The sequence below is a fragment of the Penaeus vannamei genome, chromosome 18 (assembly GCF_042767895.1).
Source record: "Penaeus vannamei isolate JL-2024 chromosome 18, ASM4276789v1, whole genome shotgun sequence".
NCBI classification, from domain to species: Eukaryota; Metazoa; Arthropoda; class Malacostraca; order Decapoda; family Penaeidae; genus Penaeus; species Penaeus vannamei.
Window position 1 is genome coordinate 28894245 of NC_091566.1, and position 16099 is coordinate 28910343.

The 16099-nt window shown below is 47.9% G+C and overlaps 1 protein-coding gene across 1 annotated transcript in view; it reads right to left on the reverse strand.

The window, feature by feature from the left end:
• Nucleotides 1-1409: 1409 nt before the first annotated feature.
• The window catches only part of LOC113825549 (beta-3 adrenergic receptor), a 58022-nt gene continuing 43332 nt past the window's right edge, over nucleotides 1410-16099 (reverse strand). The window contains exons 3-6 of the mRNA XM_027378392.2: nucleotides 6159-6479; nucleotides 5700-5921; nucleotides 5311-5500; nucleotides 1410-3917 (exon numbers count right to left, since the gene is read on the reverse strand). Of these exons, the coding sequence (XP_027234193.1) occupies nucleotides 3411-3917; nucleotides 5311-5500; nucleotides 5700-5921; nucleotides 6159-6479 (1240 nt within the window). The 3' untranslated portion in view covers nucleotides 1410-3410. The remainder of the gene's footprint in view (nucleotides 3918-5310; nucleotides 5501-5699; nucleotides 5922-6158; nucleotides 6480-16099) is intronic.

Sequence of the window (16099 nt, forward strand, 5' to 3'; positions counted from 1 at the left end):
ACAGGGGCAAACAGAAAGTATCATATTTTACTGTTTTTTTATTTGTTTACTTATTTCATGCCAAGGGTTCTATGAATTTAACTACTCCACCAAAGATAATGGATGAGGTTACAGGGACTAGAATTTTTTTTTTGTTTATTATAATTTATATAGTTACAGTTAACAGAATGTGCACCAAACAGTTATCAAGGGTGTATTTATTTTTATGTCTAATAATTTGATAACCAGGAGTGATAGAAGTCAGCCACACCGTGTAGATCAGCTTACTCTAGCTAACCCTGATAGATATAAGCCTAGATTTTGATGTCATTAATATAACAATACAACAAACTCCATGGATGTTTATTGTCTTAATAATTCGAAATAATGATCTCATGTTACCATTTGTAAACTAAATGTGCAAAAAGTTCTAAATGGAAGAGGAATTAATGATCTTGGAATATCTAGAAAAGTTTAATTTATTTCGCCTGTAATGAAAATGTCCTACCAAAGCTGTTGAGGTTTAATATCAATATAAAGAGAGAGATGTCAGACTATAACCATGGTCAGTATTCCTTCAAAGAAGACAAACGAATAACCTCATTATTGGCCAAATAGATCGCCAGACGCCTAATGAACAAGCATTTACAGCGATGCACAAAGATACAAAGCCATGGGTAAATTGCGTTTGCCCAAGAAGTCAAAAGTGTAGTCCACTTAATAGGAAAAAGTTTTGTGACAAAGGTTCAGAGATCCTCTCATTGTTTTGCCCCCACTCCTTCATGCAAACACACTTTTTTTTCTTAGTCGATATTGCGATAATCACACACATACATGTATGTATATCTATCTATGTAAAGATAGGTAGATATATATGTGCGTGTGTGTGTGTGGTGTACACACATATATGTATATATATATATATATATATATATATATATATATATATATATATATATATATATATATATATATATATTATATATATATATATAGATATTTATTATATATATGTAATATATATTATATATATATATGTATATATATTATATATATTATATATATATATATATTATATATATATATATTATATATATATATTATATATATATATATATATGTTTATATATATATGTATATATATATATATATATATATATATATATATATATATATATATATATATATATATCTATATATATATATATATATGAACGTGTTTCATCTCTTTGCATTTGGATTTTCAAATAGCGTATATGCTGTAATTATGGTTACTACCAGTATCATCAGCGGCAAAATATTCATCGTTACTATTGTCATTATCACTCTTATTTCAGTGACATTACTCTCCCTCTGTAATGCTTGAATAATCATAGCCATTAATATTGGTATCATTGTAAAAGGAATCGGGTGACAAAAATACAAAAGAAATTATGTAAAGCACTTTATTGAACAAATAAGAAACTTTGGGTTCAGTTTACACCGAGATCAGGCGGGAGACGCGACCATCACTCCGCCACAGGGAAGTTCGGGGCAAGAAACACGCGACTTTCATTCCTTTTTTCACAGAAGAGGCGATCCGTCTGAGTTATGGTCGATTTCAACGTTTTTTTTTTAAGTCCCTTCTCTCGTTTTCTCTTGCATTCATTCGTTCTTTCTCTCTTGTTCTTTCCTGATTCATTCTCTCTCTCTCTCTCTCTCTCTCTCTCTCTCTCTCTCTCTCTCTCTCTCTCTCTCTCTCACTCTCTCTCTCTCATTCTCTCATTCTCTCTCTCTCTCTCTCTCTCTCTCTCTCTCTCTCTCTCTCTCTCTCTCTCTCTCTCTCTCTCTCATTCATCCAATCAGACCCTTTTTTTCCCTTGACAGCTCCAAAAAACAGGTAACATAGGTTGCATTACTGACATGTTTGTAATGACTGAACGACTCAGAGCAGCAGAGCTCCGCATTTTAGAGGCAGTGAGATGTTCGGGATGTAAAACTAAATTACGAAATTGATACAACATTAAAACAAATCTTGAGGTACTGGCATGCACGCCTCTTTCGGAGTTGATCGGCTGATTTATTTAGTTATCTTTTAAAATCAGGGTTGTAATTTAGCCTCGCATCCCGTTGTTGTTTTTTATCATCTATACATAATTAGGTCATAAAATATGAGAACATGAAATATAGTAATCTATGTACAATTAGTTGACTTTGTAGCGAGGATATATAAACAATACTTTGTGAACTACTGAGAGAACATTGGAAATGACTTGTCTGGTGGACGACCCGGATCTAAATCGAAGATGTTAAACAGCTTTAAGAATATGTCTGTGCGACTCTCAAAAGCTGCCTCTTCGCATGTCAACGGGTACGACTTTAGGGGAAGACGTCTATGTTTCCTACACCACTACGACCTTGGATAAAGCAGCAGTAGTAGTAAAATTGCCAGTCCGGTCGTCGCACCATGACATGGATACATAAATAATGTCATAACTTAATAATCACAAAGGTTGAGCATTAACGATGCCACGTCCAAGGGTAATACCCCCGTTCATGCCCCTGGTAACACCCTGGCTTACATACATACATATTTATATATATATATATATATATATATATATATATATTATATTATATATATATATATATATATATATATATATATATATATATATACATACATACATATATATGCATACACACATACAAGCATACATATATCTACACACATAAATATATACATAGCATTATGAACTTTATGCAGCAAAGTTCAAAAGAGAGAACATTTACAACGTCTAGCGTATAGGTCGCATTTCATGAGGATATGAATAAAATAAACACTAAAGCTAAATGACTCGGTATCTTCAACTAATCCTACGTAGTGGGCACACTGAGTCAGGTCACGGATTCATGCCTCTGAAAAGGAGTTGAAGAGGCGCTCCTTCAGCAGGAACAGCCTCAACTTTGGTCTCGAGAGTGAGGAGGACCGTTGCAGCACCAAGGGTTCCCCAGGGAGTTCGACGTCAGCTTTGGTCGCAAGGCGAGGGAGACCAACCTTCGAGTAGAACCTTTGTACAGCACCAAGGGCTTCCCTGCCAGGGCCATGTCTAGGCCAGTGAATCACTTGCCGGCGTCTTGCTTTGTCTGGCGTCTTCTGGGAGAGGACTTCCGTCAGAAGCGACGGTCTTTGTGAGTCTTGTAAGGCTGTCGGCTGTTGGAGAAACGCGCTCTGCAACAGAGGCGAGGTCTTGTGCAGCGTTATCGGTGCTGGAGGTTATGGTGTCGGTGGCGCCTGTTGAAGACAGGTCTCCTCCTGAGCCTGGGTGCTCTCTGGCTCGGCCGGTGGGCGGTTTGGCGCGGAACTTGTACTTTCTGTACTTGGCGTCGCGCTCAAGGAGGTGGTGGGGGCTGGGTCTTCGCCACCCTGGGCTGGGGCGAGGCCCATTGCGTCAGGAGTCCGACTTCGCTTCCACCACTTTGGGCAGCATGCTCTCACTCTCGGCAGAGGAGCACTCGGTAGAACCCGAGGCAGTGGTGGAGCTCGAATTGGAAGTGGCTGTAGAAGCAGACGAGTTGGAGGTAATGGAGTCTCGCCACGGCTCCCAAGCGAAACCGACCGCACGAAAAAACTTGTTCAGTATCGCCTGCAGCGGAGACTGGGGAGCCGCCCGCTGGTCCTTGCAGGGCAGGACGTAGGGGTCGAGGGCGCGGTCGAAGTAGCCGTCGGGCACGGTGGGCGACGGGGGAATCATCTCGAGCTGGAGGTGCAGCAGTGGGCGTCCGCGCCGGCTGGAGCCTCCGGGGGACTTTCCGGCGCTGAGGGGCAGCCCCAGGAGGCGCCGAACCTCGCGCTGGATCCTCCTGGAGCGGTACAGGTACACGTAGGGCGACACGGCGGAGTTGCTCAGCACGAGGATCATGGCCACGTTGTGCACCACGCCCGGCACCCACAGGGGCTGAAAAGGAGAAAGAAGCACGTCAACTCACGCCATCTCGAACGCACCGCCACCACGCGCAGCCACAAACACAAAAAGGCCGTCGTGTTGTGACAGCCCTGACCTAGCAACATCCTGCAGCGCTCCTAACGAGCTTCCTGCTTCCTTCCTCAATCACGGCCAATCCCAGGACATCCTCATTAACTTCCGCGACTTGTCTGGTCAAAGGTCAGGTAACGGTAACCTTTTTTCAAGGCTGGTAACTCTCTTATCGACCGTTTCTTTTTAATGTGTAAAAATTATGCTCCTGAGAAGCTATTACAAAATACCATAATTAACGAAAACCAATAATTTATCGTAAATAACATGAAGTAAATAATTTAGAAGAATAATTCAAGAACTAAAGCCGAGCAACGAGTTATGATAATCTTCCTATTTTCCTCTTCCCTGTTTTCTTTATATATAACAACAACAAAACCCCCCTTGATCTTATGACAAAAGACAATATATTCAAATACGACCATTAAGTGTGTCAGGCACGGTGACACTGCCATTAAAGTCAATGAATATGTGTTCAAGACGCTTTCTCTCTCTCCTTCTCCGTCAATGTCTTCCGAGAATTCTCCCAGTTTATTCCATTAATTTATACACGTGTCTCTATCTTATCTATCTTGTCTCTCTCTTTTATCTTCTTTCCCCCCGTTTCCCAGTTCGTACTTTGGTCTATTCATATATCCAATCCCATATGCAGGTATTTATTTATTTATGCCGTGTGATACTTTTGTTGTCTGCATTATAGGACTTCTCACAGCCTAATGGAAAGGTGACATAGCACTTATCCATCAGTTCTTCTGTTTTTTTCTTTACTTTATTAATCTAATTTGTGATATGGATTTTTATGTGCATTTTCTGCACCTACGCATAAAAGGGAAGCATAATTTTCATTGATAGTCGTAAATCAAGCAAACATACAAAAACAGAATCGGATCTAAATAAGAAACAAACGGAAGAGATCAGAACTAAACGAAGGTTAATGAGAAAACGTTCTCTTCAATCAATAAAAAAATCTATCAATCTATCTATTCATATATAACCTATTATACGGATGTAAAGACTTGTCAAAAAAGTTATTCAATCTTTCTTCCCCGGCAGAATAAATCAATAAACAAATAAACGGATACAATGAATAAATCAACAAATCAAAAACAACAAACATTCTTTCACCTGCACAAGATAAACAAAATAAATAAAAAACAAGCAAACAAAAAAGAACCATCGTCTCAACTGCACAAGATAAACAAACTAAATAAAAATAAATGAAAAACAAGTAAAAAAAAAAGAACCATCGTCTCAACTGCACAAGGTAAACAAACTAAAAAACAAACAAACAAACAAAAAAGAACCATCGTCTCACCTGCACGAGCGGCGTGTGCAAGATGGCGGACGCGTAGTAGGGCATCCAGCACACGAAGAAAAGCACGATCACCACCACCGAGATCTTGGCGGCGCGGGACTCCTCCTTGTGCAAGAAAAGGGACGCGTTGCTGATACGGTGACGGAGTGTCGTGACGATCTGGGAGGAGGTAGAACGCGTCGAGGGAGTCCTGGATGGCGGGAAAGAGAGAGGCCTGGGTTATGGGGTTTGTTTGTTTTCTATGAGGTGGAGGTTATTATTAACCTGCTTGCAATTGATGCACTGTTATGTTTAAATAACTATATGAAAAATAATGAATGAATACTTTTTGCGTAGACTAAAAATAAAATTTTCACTTTTCACGTTTCGAAAACGAGCCTTCGACTCACCTGGAAGGAGCTCTCGGGGGGCCGACGGCATCGAGGGTGGCGCCGCAGAGGGAGTTCCTGCGCGCCCTCTCGCTGTTCTTGTGCGCCGCGTGGTAGATCCTGACGTAGATCCAGATGAGGAGGTGCATCGGGCCTACGAAGGATACCACCATGTTGATCAGGACGAAGTAGGAGCGGAAGGTCCAGATGTCTCCGTTGGGAGGCATCGATCCGCAAACATTCCTGGTGGAGGAGGGTTCAGCGTTAGTTTTGGACTGATTAGAAAATTCTGATTTGCTAATATATGATTCAATAAAATAATAATAATAATAATAATAATGATTATTGATATAGTCCCTTAACCCCAAGACCCTGGCATCCCCTTCGACACCAACCCCAACTGTCCCCTCAGAGGCCCCTCCTCAACCCCCTGAGCCTCGACGCCCTCCGCCCCGCCCCGCAGAACCCCGTCGCACTCACCACGCCCTTCCGGAGAGTTCGCCGAAACCCGCGGCGACGGCGATGAGCGCGGCGAGGACCCAGCCGCCGGCGATCATGGCGACGCTCTTGGGCCGCGTGACCAGCATGTGGTAGTGGAGCGGGTCCGTGATGGCGCAGAACCTGTCGATGGCGATGAGGAGCGTGGCGAAGACGGACGCCGACGCCACCAGCTCCGACACGGCGTCCATAGCGCGGCACAGAGCCATCGACTCCCAGCCGACGTGGAAGGTGTCGGCCACCACCAGGGGCAGCAGGAGCCACGACGCCAGCAGGTTGCACACGGTCAGGCTCATGATGAATCTGGGAAGGGAAGAAGAAAGGGATGTTAAAGAAGTGGCGATAAAAGGAAACAGCAGGAAATAACCGGAATGATGGACGAGAGAGAAAAGGAGTGAAATCAATCCAACAACAAACACGGGCCTAATGAACCTCCTCGACACGGTGGGTCTCGCTCGGAACTTCGCTCATGAATTTTATCCCCATTTCTTTTCGTTTATTATCATCTAATATTTTCGCCAAATGAATTGATTTGCATCTCAAGCTGTCATAAAAACGAGATAAAGAAGGTTTCATCATCAGCTTCTCAGTCATAAAGCTTAATCCCCGGGTGGCCGTGACGAGCGCGGATGGAGGACAGACGGAAACATTACATCAGGCAGACATAGGAGACGCCGCTAATCCCACAATGAATGAATGATGTTGGTCGTCGTCCTGGCTCGCTCGACCCGCGCAGGGAGTGTTGGACCGCTGAAGGTCGCCCCAGGTACGCCCCTCTCCCTCTCTCCCTTCGGCCCCCCTCCCGCGCCCCATACCCCACACCTGTCTGCCTCCTTTTTGGGTATGCCTCAGGACATAGGGTTTGGTAATCGCTATTTCATTCATTTCCCATTTTCGGTGATTATACTCAGTATACGGAAGAGATAATACGCTTACATGAAGAAGAGAACCTCAACCATACGCCTTTTCTCGAAAGTATTACGAGAGAAAGAGAGAGAGGGAGAAAAAGGTGATGAATATTGGTTTGTGAATGTTCCTTTTGTCGGCGGATTAAGAATGCATTAGTTTAAACGCAAGTGATAGCTTCAGCCGACAGACCAATGCTGGGACTGTCAGCTTTCTTACCTGGCCAAGTCCTTACACGTCTGCTGGCGGTACTTACGGTGTGTTCATTTTATTGCCTTGCCTTTACAGCGCTGTCTTCGTGCAACATCGTGTTTACACTGTAATCATTACAATAATCGTAAATCTCTGCTTAACCCCAGTGAAGAAAAAAAAAGAAACCAGTCATTATGAATATAAACTAAGCCTGCGTTCTCTCATAGCAAAGCGCTGGGGGGAATCGAACGCCGTTTTCGAAAAATCCATTTGGAAAAAAAAGGTTCTTGATTAAGATTCGGGAAGCGAAGGAAAAGGCGCACAGGGACCTCGTCTCGGGAGGGTGCGAAGGTAAGGCGTGTTGGCGGCAATTAGAGAAGTATTTGAATGCAAGGATGCGTGGCAGGATGAATAGGAGTGTCACATCAGCGCTTGTTTGGCGGACCTTTGATGGATGCGTCGAAGGCGGGGGAGAGGGGGGGGGGTCGGGGGCGGGTCGGGAGAGATCGGTCGAGCACAAAATTATTTCTTTTCGTACCGTACCTTCGGCGCGTCTTAATAGATTAGCTTTTTCTCTTTATATTCTCTCTCTCTCTCTCCTTCCCTCGCCCCTTCTCTCTTTCCATCTATTCGCATTCGCAAAGACCCCGCCATATGCCCCCAAACCACGTAAGACTTCTGCCAAGCCTTTAAAAAACCCGCGTAAACACCACGAAGAGAAGTGCCATCTATTGGAGAAAATAAAAAAATCCTGTCTATGGGGGCACTCGAGGTCTCACACCCCACGCGCTTCAGCCCGGGCGTTTGAAACGATTTTCTTGTTCTCTTATTTGCATACGATCTTTTCTTATCTTCAGGTGTTGGTTCGGTAATGGTTTTCCGTGGCCTGGATGTGGGTATTCACGACGAGCGTTTCTCTACTGCTGTGGATTGTACCTCGCTGCCATTAAGTGATCAGTCTCCTTGTCATTTGTGCGTCGTCTGTTTTGGCAACCCGTTGTTAATTACTAAAAAAAAAAGGTATTCATAATGAAGAAAGGTATTCATAAAGATTCCCCCCAAAGATCATAAATGAGATGAATAATTCACCACGCTTACGATTTCGTAGGCAAGAACAAAAAGTTACTTTAGCCGGAAGGAAAAGAAATGGCGCCTTGATCGTTAATGACAGGGTTGGGTGATGGGCAGTTACACCCCTGTTGATGGACTGACGAATTGATCGTAGGGGGTGGTGGGGGCTAAGAGGGAGGGGAGGTGGTGGGGGCTAAGAGGGAGGGGAGAGGGCTATGAGGGAGGGGGGGGGGGCGGGTGGGGGAGGAATGGAATGTCGTTTCATATTCCATTTGCTACCGTGGTGTGGACCTGGTAATGAAGGCAATGAACCCAGAGAGAGAGAGAGAAAGAGAGAGAGAGAGAGAGAGAGAGAGAGAGAGAGAGAGAGAGAGAGAGAGAGAGAGAGAGAGAGAGAGAGAGAGAGAGAGAGAGAGAGAGAGAGAGACAGGGGTAGTCGAAAAAAATAAAATCCAAACAGTCCATTCCGTTGATTTACTTCGATGAGTTCCATAGGTCCCAGAGACTTTTTTTTATCTTTACTCTCCTTGGACTTCTTCCTCTAGGCCTCTTTCGATAGCCAAGGGCAAGTCGGCCGGAAATGGGGACGTGAGGCGCACATGCCCGTGACCTGCCCACTAACGGGAATCGCTCAAGAAATTGTCGACTTGACAAATCAGAACGAAATACCGCTGACTTAATCACAGGGCAGGGGGAGGATGAGGGTACGGGATGGGGGGTCTATGGGGGTGGGGTCTGTTGGCGGGGTCTATTGGGGGTGAGGTCTATGGGGGTGGGACCTATGGGGGTGGGGTCTATGGGGGTGGGGTCTATGGGGGGTGGGGTCTATGGGGGGTGGGGTCTGTTGGGGGGTGGGGTCTGTTGGGGGTGGGGTCTATGGGGGTGGGGTCTATGAGGGATGGGGTCTATGGGGGTGGGGTCTGTTGGGGGTGGGGTCTTTAGGGGTGGGGTCTTTGGGGGTGGGGTCTTTAGAGGTGGGGTCTTTGGGGGTGGGGTCTATGGGGGCGGGGTCTTTGGGGATGGGGGTGGAGTCTATGGGGGGTGGGGTCTATGGGGGATGGGGTCTATGGGGGGTGGGGTCTATGGGGGTGGGGTCTATGGGGGGTGGGGTCTATGGGGGTGGGGTCTATGGGCTGTGGTCTATGGGGAATGGTTAACGTGGAGTTCTACTTGGCACTCGAGGCGGCTGGAAGACCTTGGAAGGCATCTCTTTTCGTGGCGCCTCAAGGGTCTCACTGTGAAGTATTGCCCAAGCAGGTATCGCCTCTTTCCTGTCTTTCGGAAATACTCTTCGTCTGCTGATTTCTTTCTTCTGCTTCTTCTCTCTGCGTCTTGTACTTCTCTCTTTCTCTCTCCTATCTATTAATCTATCTATATATCTATCTGTGTTTGTCTGCCGCGTCTTGGATACACATCCGCCTTCGCAAGAGTATCAACGAATCCCTTATATAGCAGATATTGCAGGTGTCACCGCTCCCCCCCCGCCGCGAGCCCCAGACCCCCCCCCCCCCCAGCATCCGCGAGATGTGTATCTAACCGGAAGATCGACCCAGCTCCCACAGCTTGATTTTTGGCACCGGGGGGACGAGTGCCAGCTAGCCAGAGGCCTTCCACATCCTGGTACATTTTAAGACAAAACGGAAGTACTCATATGGCAAGACGAGTGCGCGCGAAGACACTTCTCCGGGAGCTGCTTAATGCACGATAAACAAGAGCTCAACAAAAATCCATATGGATGAAGGACACGCCACTTGAACGCTCCTCGGCGTCCTGTAGGCTTAGCCGCATGGCCTCTCACGCCCCGGCCCTTCGCGCCTTCGCTTCGCTTCCTCTCTCCTGTGCTCCTTCGCCGCCTTCGTTTTAGATGATGAGAGAGCATCATGTTCATCTCGCGCAACCGATCATTATGGCGGCCGTGACCACAAACCCCCGAGCCTTTTATCCCCCGCCCTCCCTCCCGTGCCTTCTGAATTGGGGTGAAGCCAATTTGAATATACTGTATGCGTAAACATTATGCCTGTAAATATACACACACGCGCGCGCGCGCGCGTATATATATACATATACATACACAACTGATATTTATATAGAGAGTACGAGGAGAGTTGACAATTATGTATGTTAACCAGGTGCATCATTATCCCCCTCCTCCCCTCTCTATATCTCCCCCTCTCCCCCACCCCCTCCCTAATGCCTTGGGACCGGCGCATAAACAGACAAGTCACCATAACTCAGTCGACCCCTTTCTTAACGGTAGCGAGACGGTGTTGCGAGACGCCGGCGGTTCGTAAAACGGTTCGGCGGTCCAACAACAGGCTGCGGTAAAGTGAATATGGATTTTATTCAAATTTCTCTCTCTTTGCTCTCCTCGTGTCTCCCTATTTACATGGGAGATTGTTGGTCCTCATCCATCTCCCAGGGAAGAACGATAGTCTCTTGACCTAAACGAGCTAATGGTTCGAACATTTAGCACGATTCGAAATCAATTCCCGAAGCAAACACACTGGAAATCATTATAAGTGACTAACCAACGATAGACTCTAAACGGAAGAGAAGCACAGAACCCTCCAAGTGTCCAGCGTCTCCCTCCTCCCCTCCTTCCACGAACGTTTCCTTTAAAGAGACGCCAAAGAGCGATAAGGCTAAGTACACCCTACGCCTTTATCTTTTTTACGAATGTACAGCGCGATTTGACCTTTTCCAGGACCTTTTTTTCTCTCCAGTGGAAAGGCTATTACAGGAGTTCGCGGCGGGCAGGAGACAGAGGCCACGACCGTGTATGACCGCCTGTCTGAAGGAGTGGCAGCCTGAGGCGCCTGCAGACACCGGGGCATGGCAGAGGGAGGCAGAGGGAGAGGGATGGGGAGGGAGAGGGAGAGGGAGAGGGAGAGAGAGAGGGAGGGAGAGGGAGAGAGAAAGTGTGTGTGTGTGTGTGTGTGTGTGTATGTGTGTGTTTGTGTGTGTGTGTGTGTGTGTGTGTGTGTGTGTGTGAGAGAGAGAGAGAGAGAGAGAGAGAGAGAGAGAGAGAGAGAGAGCAATCGCCGGTGCTCTTTCGTGTTTGTGGGGGAAAAAGGCGAAGAATTTCCGTTGCGATCAGTGGCCCTTGCTTATGTGTTCTTTTGTCTGTTTGTTTGTTTTCAATCTGTGTTTTATATGTTATTGGTTCTGTCACTTTCAAGGGTCTCTCCCTCCCTCCCTCCGTCCCTGCCCTCCTCCCTTCCCTCCCTCCCTCCCTCCCTCCCACCTTCCCTCCCTTCCCTCTCCCTTTCCCTCAGTCTTCCAACCAACCCGTCTCACTCGCTCACAGTTTTTTTTTAAGGTATTTAGCCGCCATTTTCGCTGCATCAACCTCCCCCCCCCCTCCTCCTCCTCCTCCCCGAGAAAAAAGAAGTTGAACTGATTTGCGATGCATGAACGCTTGGCATCGGTAATCAGCATCAAGTAGCCAGTGTCTCGGGCCTGTCACCGTTGGGGGGATGGGGAGGAGGGGAGGGGAGGAGGGGAAGAGGGGAGGGGGAGGTGAGGGGTGGGGGAGGAGGGGAGGGGAGGAGGGGAAGAAGTGAAGGGTGGGGGGGAGGAGGGGAGGGGAAGAAGTGAGGGGTGGGGATAAGGGAAGGGTAGTAGGGGAATAGGTGGGTGGAAGGGGAGGGGAGGAGAGTAGGGGAATGAGGGTGTGGAGGAGGAGGGCAAGAGGGGAAGAGATGGGGAAGACGGGGTGGAGAGGGGGAAGGGGAGACAGGAGAGGAGGAAGGGGATAGGATGAAGGGTGTTGCGAAGAGTTGGGGAGAGGTGTGGGGGTAAAGGGGAGGGAAGAGGGAAGAAGATAAAGGGTGGAGGAGAAGGACAGTGGAATAGGAGTGTGAAGAGGGATTGGAAGAGGGCGTTGGAGAAGGAATACGAAAAGGAGGAAAAGGAGAGGATTGGAGGGGGGGAAGGGGAACCAGGTGGAAGAAGGAGAGGAGGGGCGGGGAGCAGGAATGGAGAGACGGGAAGGAAGAAGAAAAAGTGACGAGGAAAGAGCGAAAGGCTCGTAGAATAGGGGAGAAGGAGAAGAGAGGGCGTGGTAGGGAGGGAGGGAGAGAGGGAGAGGGTGGGGGGTTCTCCACGGACGCAATGGCGGACCTCCGGACTTCCTTCTTCTCTTCTCCTCCTCCTCCGCTAGTCTTCTCTCCCTCCTGACGCGGGCGGCGAGGGTCTCCTTCTCTCTCTCTCTCTTTATCTTTCTGTTCTATCGCCCTCTTTGGTCTGTCTGTCTCCATCTTTATTCCTCAATCATCCCTTTCTATCTCTCTCTCTCTTCTGTTTTCCTCCTCTCTTCCTTTTCTCCAAATTCTCGTTCCCCGCGTCTCTTCTTTTCACCCTTTTCTTCCCTCCCTCAATTCCATCCTGTCTCTCCATCCTTCCAACTTTCCCTCCTCTCGCCCTCGCTCCCTCATACCTTCCCTCTTTCTCTCGTCCTCCCTCCTTCCCTCCCTCATTCTCTCTCCCTCCAACCTTCCCTCCTTCGCTCTCCCTCCCTCCCTCCAACCTTCCCTCCTTCTCTCTCCTACCCTCCCTCCCTCCTTCTCTCTCCTTCCCTCCCTCCCTCCTTCTCTCTCCTTCCCTCCCTGCGTCGCTCCTCCTCCCTCCGCCTCCGCCGTCTCCCTCCTTGTCCTCATTCAGCCGCAGACTCTCTTCCGTAAAGCCCTTCCAGCCACCTTGTCCATGTGTTCATGCTTATCTTGTGTCCGAATGTATGACGGGAGCCCTAATGAGCTTTGCTTCCGGCTCTAACGATCCCCCTCCTCCTCCCCTCCCCCCTCCGACTACCCCTTCTCCCCCCTCTCCTCCTCCATCCACCCCTTTTCCCCCTCCGACTACCCCTTCCCCCCTCTCCCCCTCAATCCACCCCTTCTCCCCCTCCAACTACCCCTTCTCCCCCTCCAACTACCCCTTCTTCCCCCTCCGACTACCCCTTCTCCCCCCCTCTCCCCCTCCATTCACCCCTTCTCCCCCTCCGACTACCCCTTCTCTCCCCTCTCCCCCCTCTCCTTCTCCATCCATCCCTTCTCCCCTTTTCGAACTTCCCCTCATCGCCTCCTCTTCCTATCCCCTTCTACTACCCACTTTATCTCCCTTTCTCTCTATCCCTTCCATCCTATTTTCGATCCTACGTGTCCCTACTCCCTCTCTCCCTACCCCTCCTACCCAAGCCCTTTCTCCCTACCCTTTTCTACCCTCCTCTTACCCAACCCTCCATCCTCCTACCCCTCCCCTTTCGCAACCCCTTACTCCATCCAGTCTACTCCGCCCTTCCTGACCGTCAACCCCTTCCTTTCTACCCCCCCTCCCTCCATACCCTCACCTCCCACCTCTCCATTCTACCCCCCCCCCTCCACCCCAACCCTGACCCTCACCCCCTCCTTTCTACCCCCACCCCCATCCATACCCTCACCTCCCACCTCTCCATTCTACCCCCCACCCCCAACCTGACCCTCACCCCCACCTTTCTACCCTCCCCATCCAAGCCCACCCCCCTCCCCCAACCTGACCCTCACCCCCTCCTTTCTACCCCCCTCCCCATCCAAGCCCACCCCCCCAACACCCCATCCGCGCCCTCACCCCACATATGGCCGATGGAGATGAGTATCTCTGGGCGAGTTGTGATAACTGACACGAACGGATAATGCAACGACGACAGATTGCTGCTCCGGTGCATGTCTTAAATGTTAAGTGCTTCATTGGCGTTTGCAAAATGATCGGAAGAGTTGAGCACGAAAATATATATACATGTATATATGTGCGTGTGTGTGTGTGTGTGTGTGTGTGTGTGTGTGTGTGTGTGTGTGTGTGTGTGTGTGTGTGTGTGTGTGTGTGTGTGTGTGTGTGTGTGTGTGTGTGTGTGTGAAGGGAGGCAGAGAGAAGAGAAGGAGGAGGAGGAGGAGGAGGAGGAGGAGGAGAGGGAGAGGGAGAGGGAGAGGGAGAGGGAGAGGGAAGAGGGAGAGGGAGAGAGGAGAGGAGAGGGAGAGGGAGAGGAGAGGAAGGAGAGGAGGAAGGAGGAGAGGAAAGGAGGAAGAGAGAGAGAGAGAGAGAGAGAGAGAGAGAGAGAGAGAGAGAGAGAGAGAGAGAGAGAGAAAGAGAGAGAGAGAGAGAGAGAGAGAGAGAGAGAGAGAGAGAGAGAGAGAGAGAGAGAGAGAGAGAGAGAGAGAGAATATGAATTAATTAAAGACATAAGACATAGATAAAAAAAAAGAAGTTAAAACATATCTATATACGGACCAGACAACCGCCATTAAGAATAATTAAATATGCATCATCCCTCCTCCCCCCCTCCCAAAAAAGAAAGAGAAAATCGAAGTAAAGAAAGAACTAATATGATACACGTAAAGAAAATAAAGTTGGGAGAAGCAAAAACATGATAAACGAGGCCATAAAACGAGTGTGAAGATTACGAAAGGAAGATAACGATGCTGTTAAGACATGCGAGGAAGGGAGATAAACGTCAGGCACAAGGAGAGAGAAGAAAGGCGGAAGAAAGGAGGAAAAGAAAGAGAAGAAAAGAAAAACAGAGAGAGGGATAAAAATATAAAGAAAATAGATAGACAGACAAAGAATAGGATAAAAATAGAGAGAACAAACGCATAGAAAATAAATCAGGAAAGACAGACAGACCAAAGAGATAGATAGATAACACGATTCAAGATATACACACGGGTAACAGACAGACAGACCGACAGACGAATAACATGATAGATAGCAAGACAGATAACACGATAGACAGAGATCAAGACAAATAACACGATAGACAGAGAGCAAGACAAAGAACACGATAGACAGAGAGCAAGATAGATAACAAGATAGACAGCAAGATAGACAGATAACAAAATAAGCCGATAGATACGATAGACAGAGCAAAATAGATAACAAAATAGACCGCCAGAAAACCCATAACGTACAGAGAGAGAGCGAGAAGGAAGCAAGATAAGAAGAGAACAGAAATAATAAAGGGCGGATGCAAGGCTACGCAAGAATGAACAAACCCACGCGAGAAGAGAAGGTGAAGGAGAAAGGTGATGGAGAGAAAAGGAGAGTAAGGAGAGAAAATGAAGGGGGAAACGAGGGAATGAGATGGACATAAGAGGAGAAAAAAGAGAAGAGAAGAGAAGTGATGGAGATAAATAGATAGATAGACTTACAGGTAGATAGGTTGATAGACAAATGAAGAGAGAGAGAGAGAGAGAGAGAGAGAGAGAGAGAGAGAGAGAGAGAGAGAGAGAGAGAGAGAGAGAGAGAGAAAACTAGGTAAACCTTTTCCAGTTAAGGTGTATAAAAGTCAAGGAAAGAGGGAGATAGAGAGAGAGATGGAGGAAGGGAGAGACGGAGGGAGCGATGAAGAAAGGAAAAGTTACATTTGCAAGATGCAATACTCCCTCCCTTACTCCCTCCCCCTCTTCCCCTCCCTCCTCTTTCCATCCCCCTCCCCCTCCCCCTCCCCCTTCCTTCTTCCCCCTTCCCCCTTCCTTCCCCTCCCCCTTCCTTCCTTCTCTCCCCTCCTCCTTCCTTCCCCTCTCCCCTCCTCCTTTCTTCTCTCCTCTCCCCCCTTCCTTCCCCCTCTCCCCCTCCTCCTTTCTTCTCTCCCCTCCTCCTTCCTTCCCCTCTCCCCCTCCTCCTTCCTTCTCTCCCCTCCCCCCTCCTTCCCCTCTCCCCCTCCTCCTTTATTCCCCCCTCCCCTCCCCTCCTTCCTTCCCCTCTCCCTCTCCTCCCCTTTTTCCTCC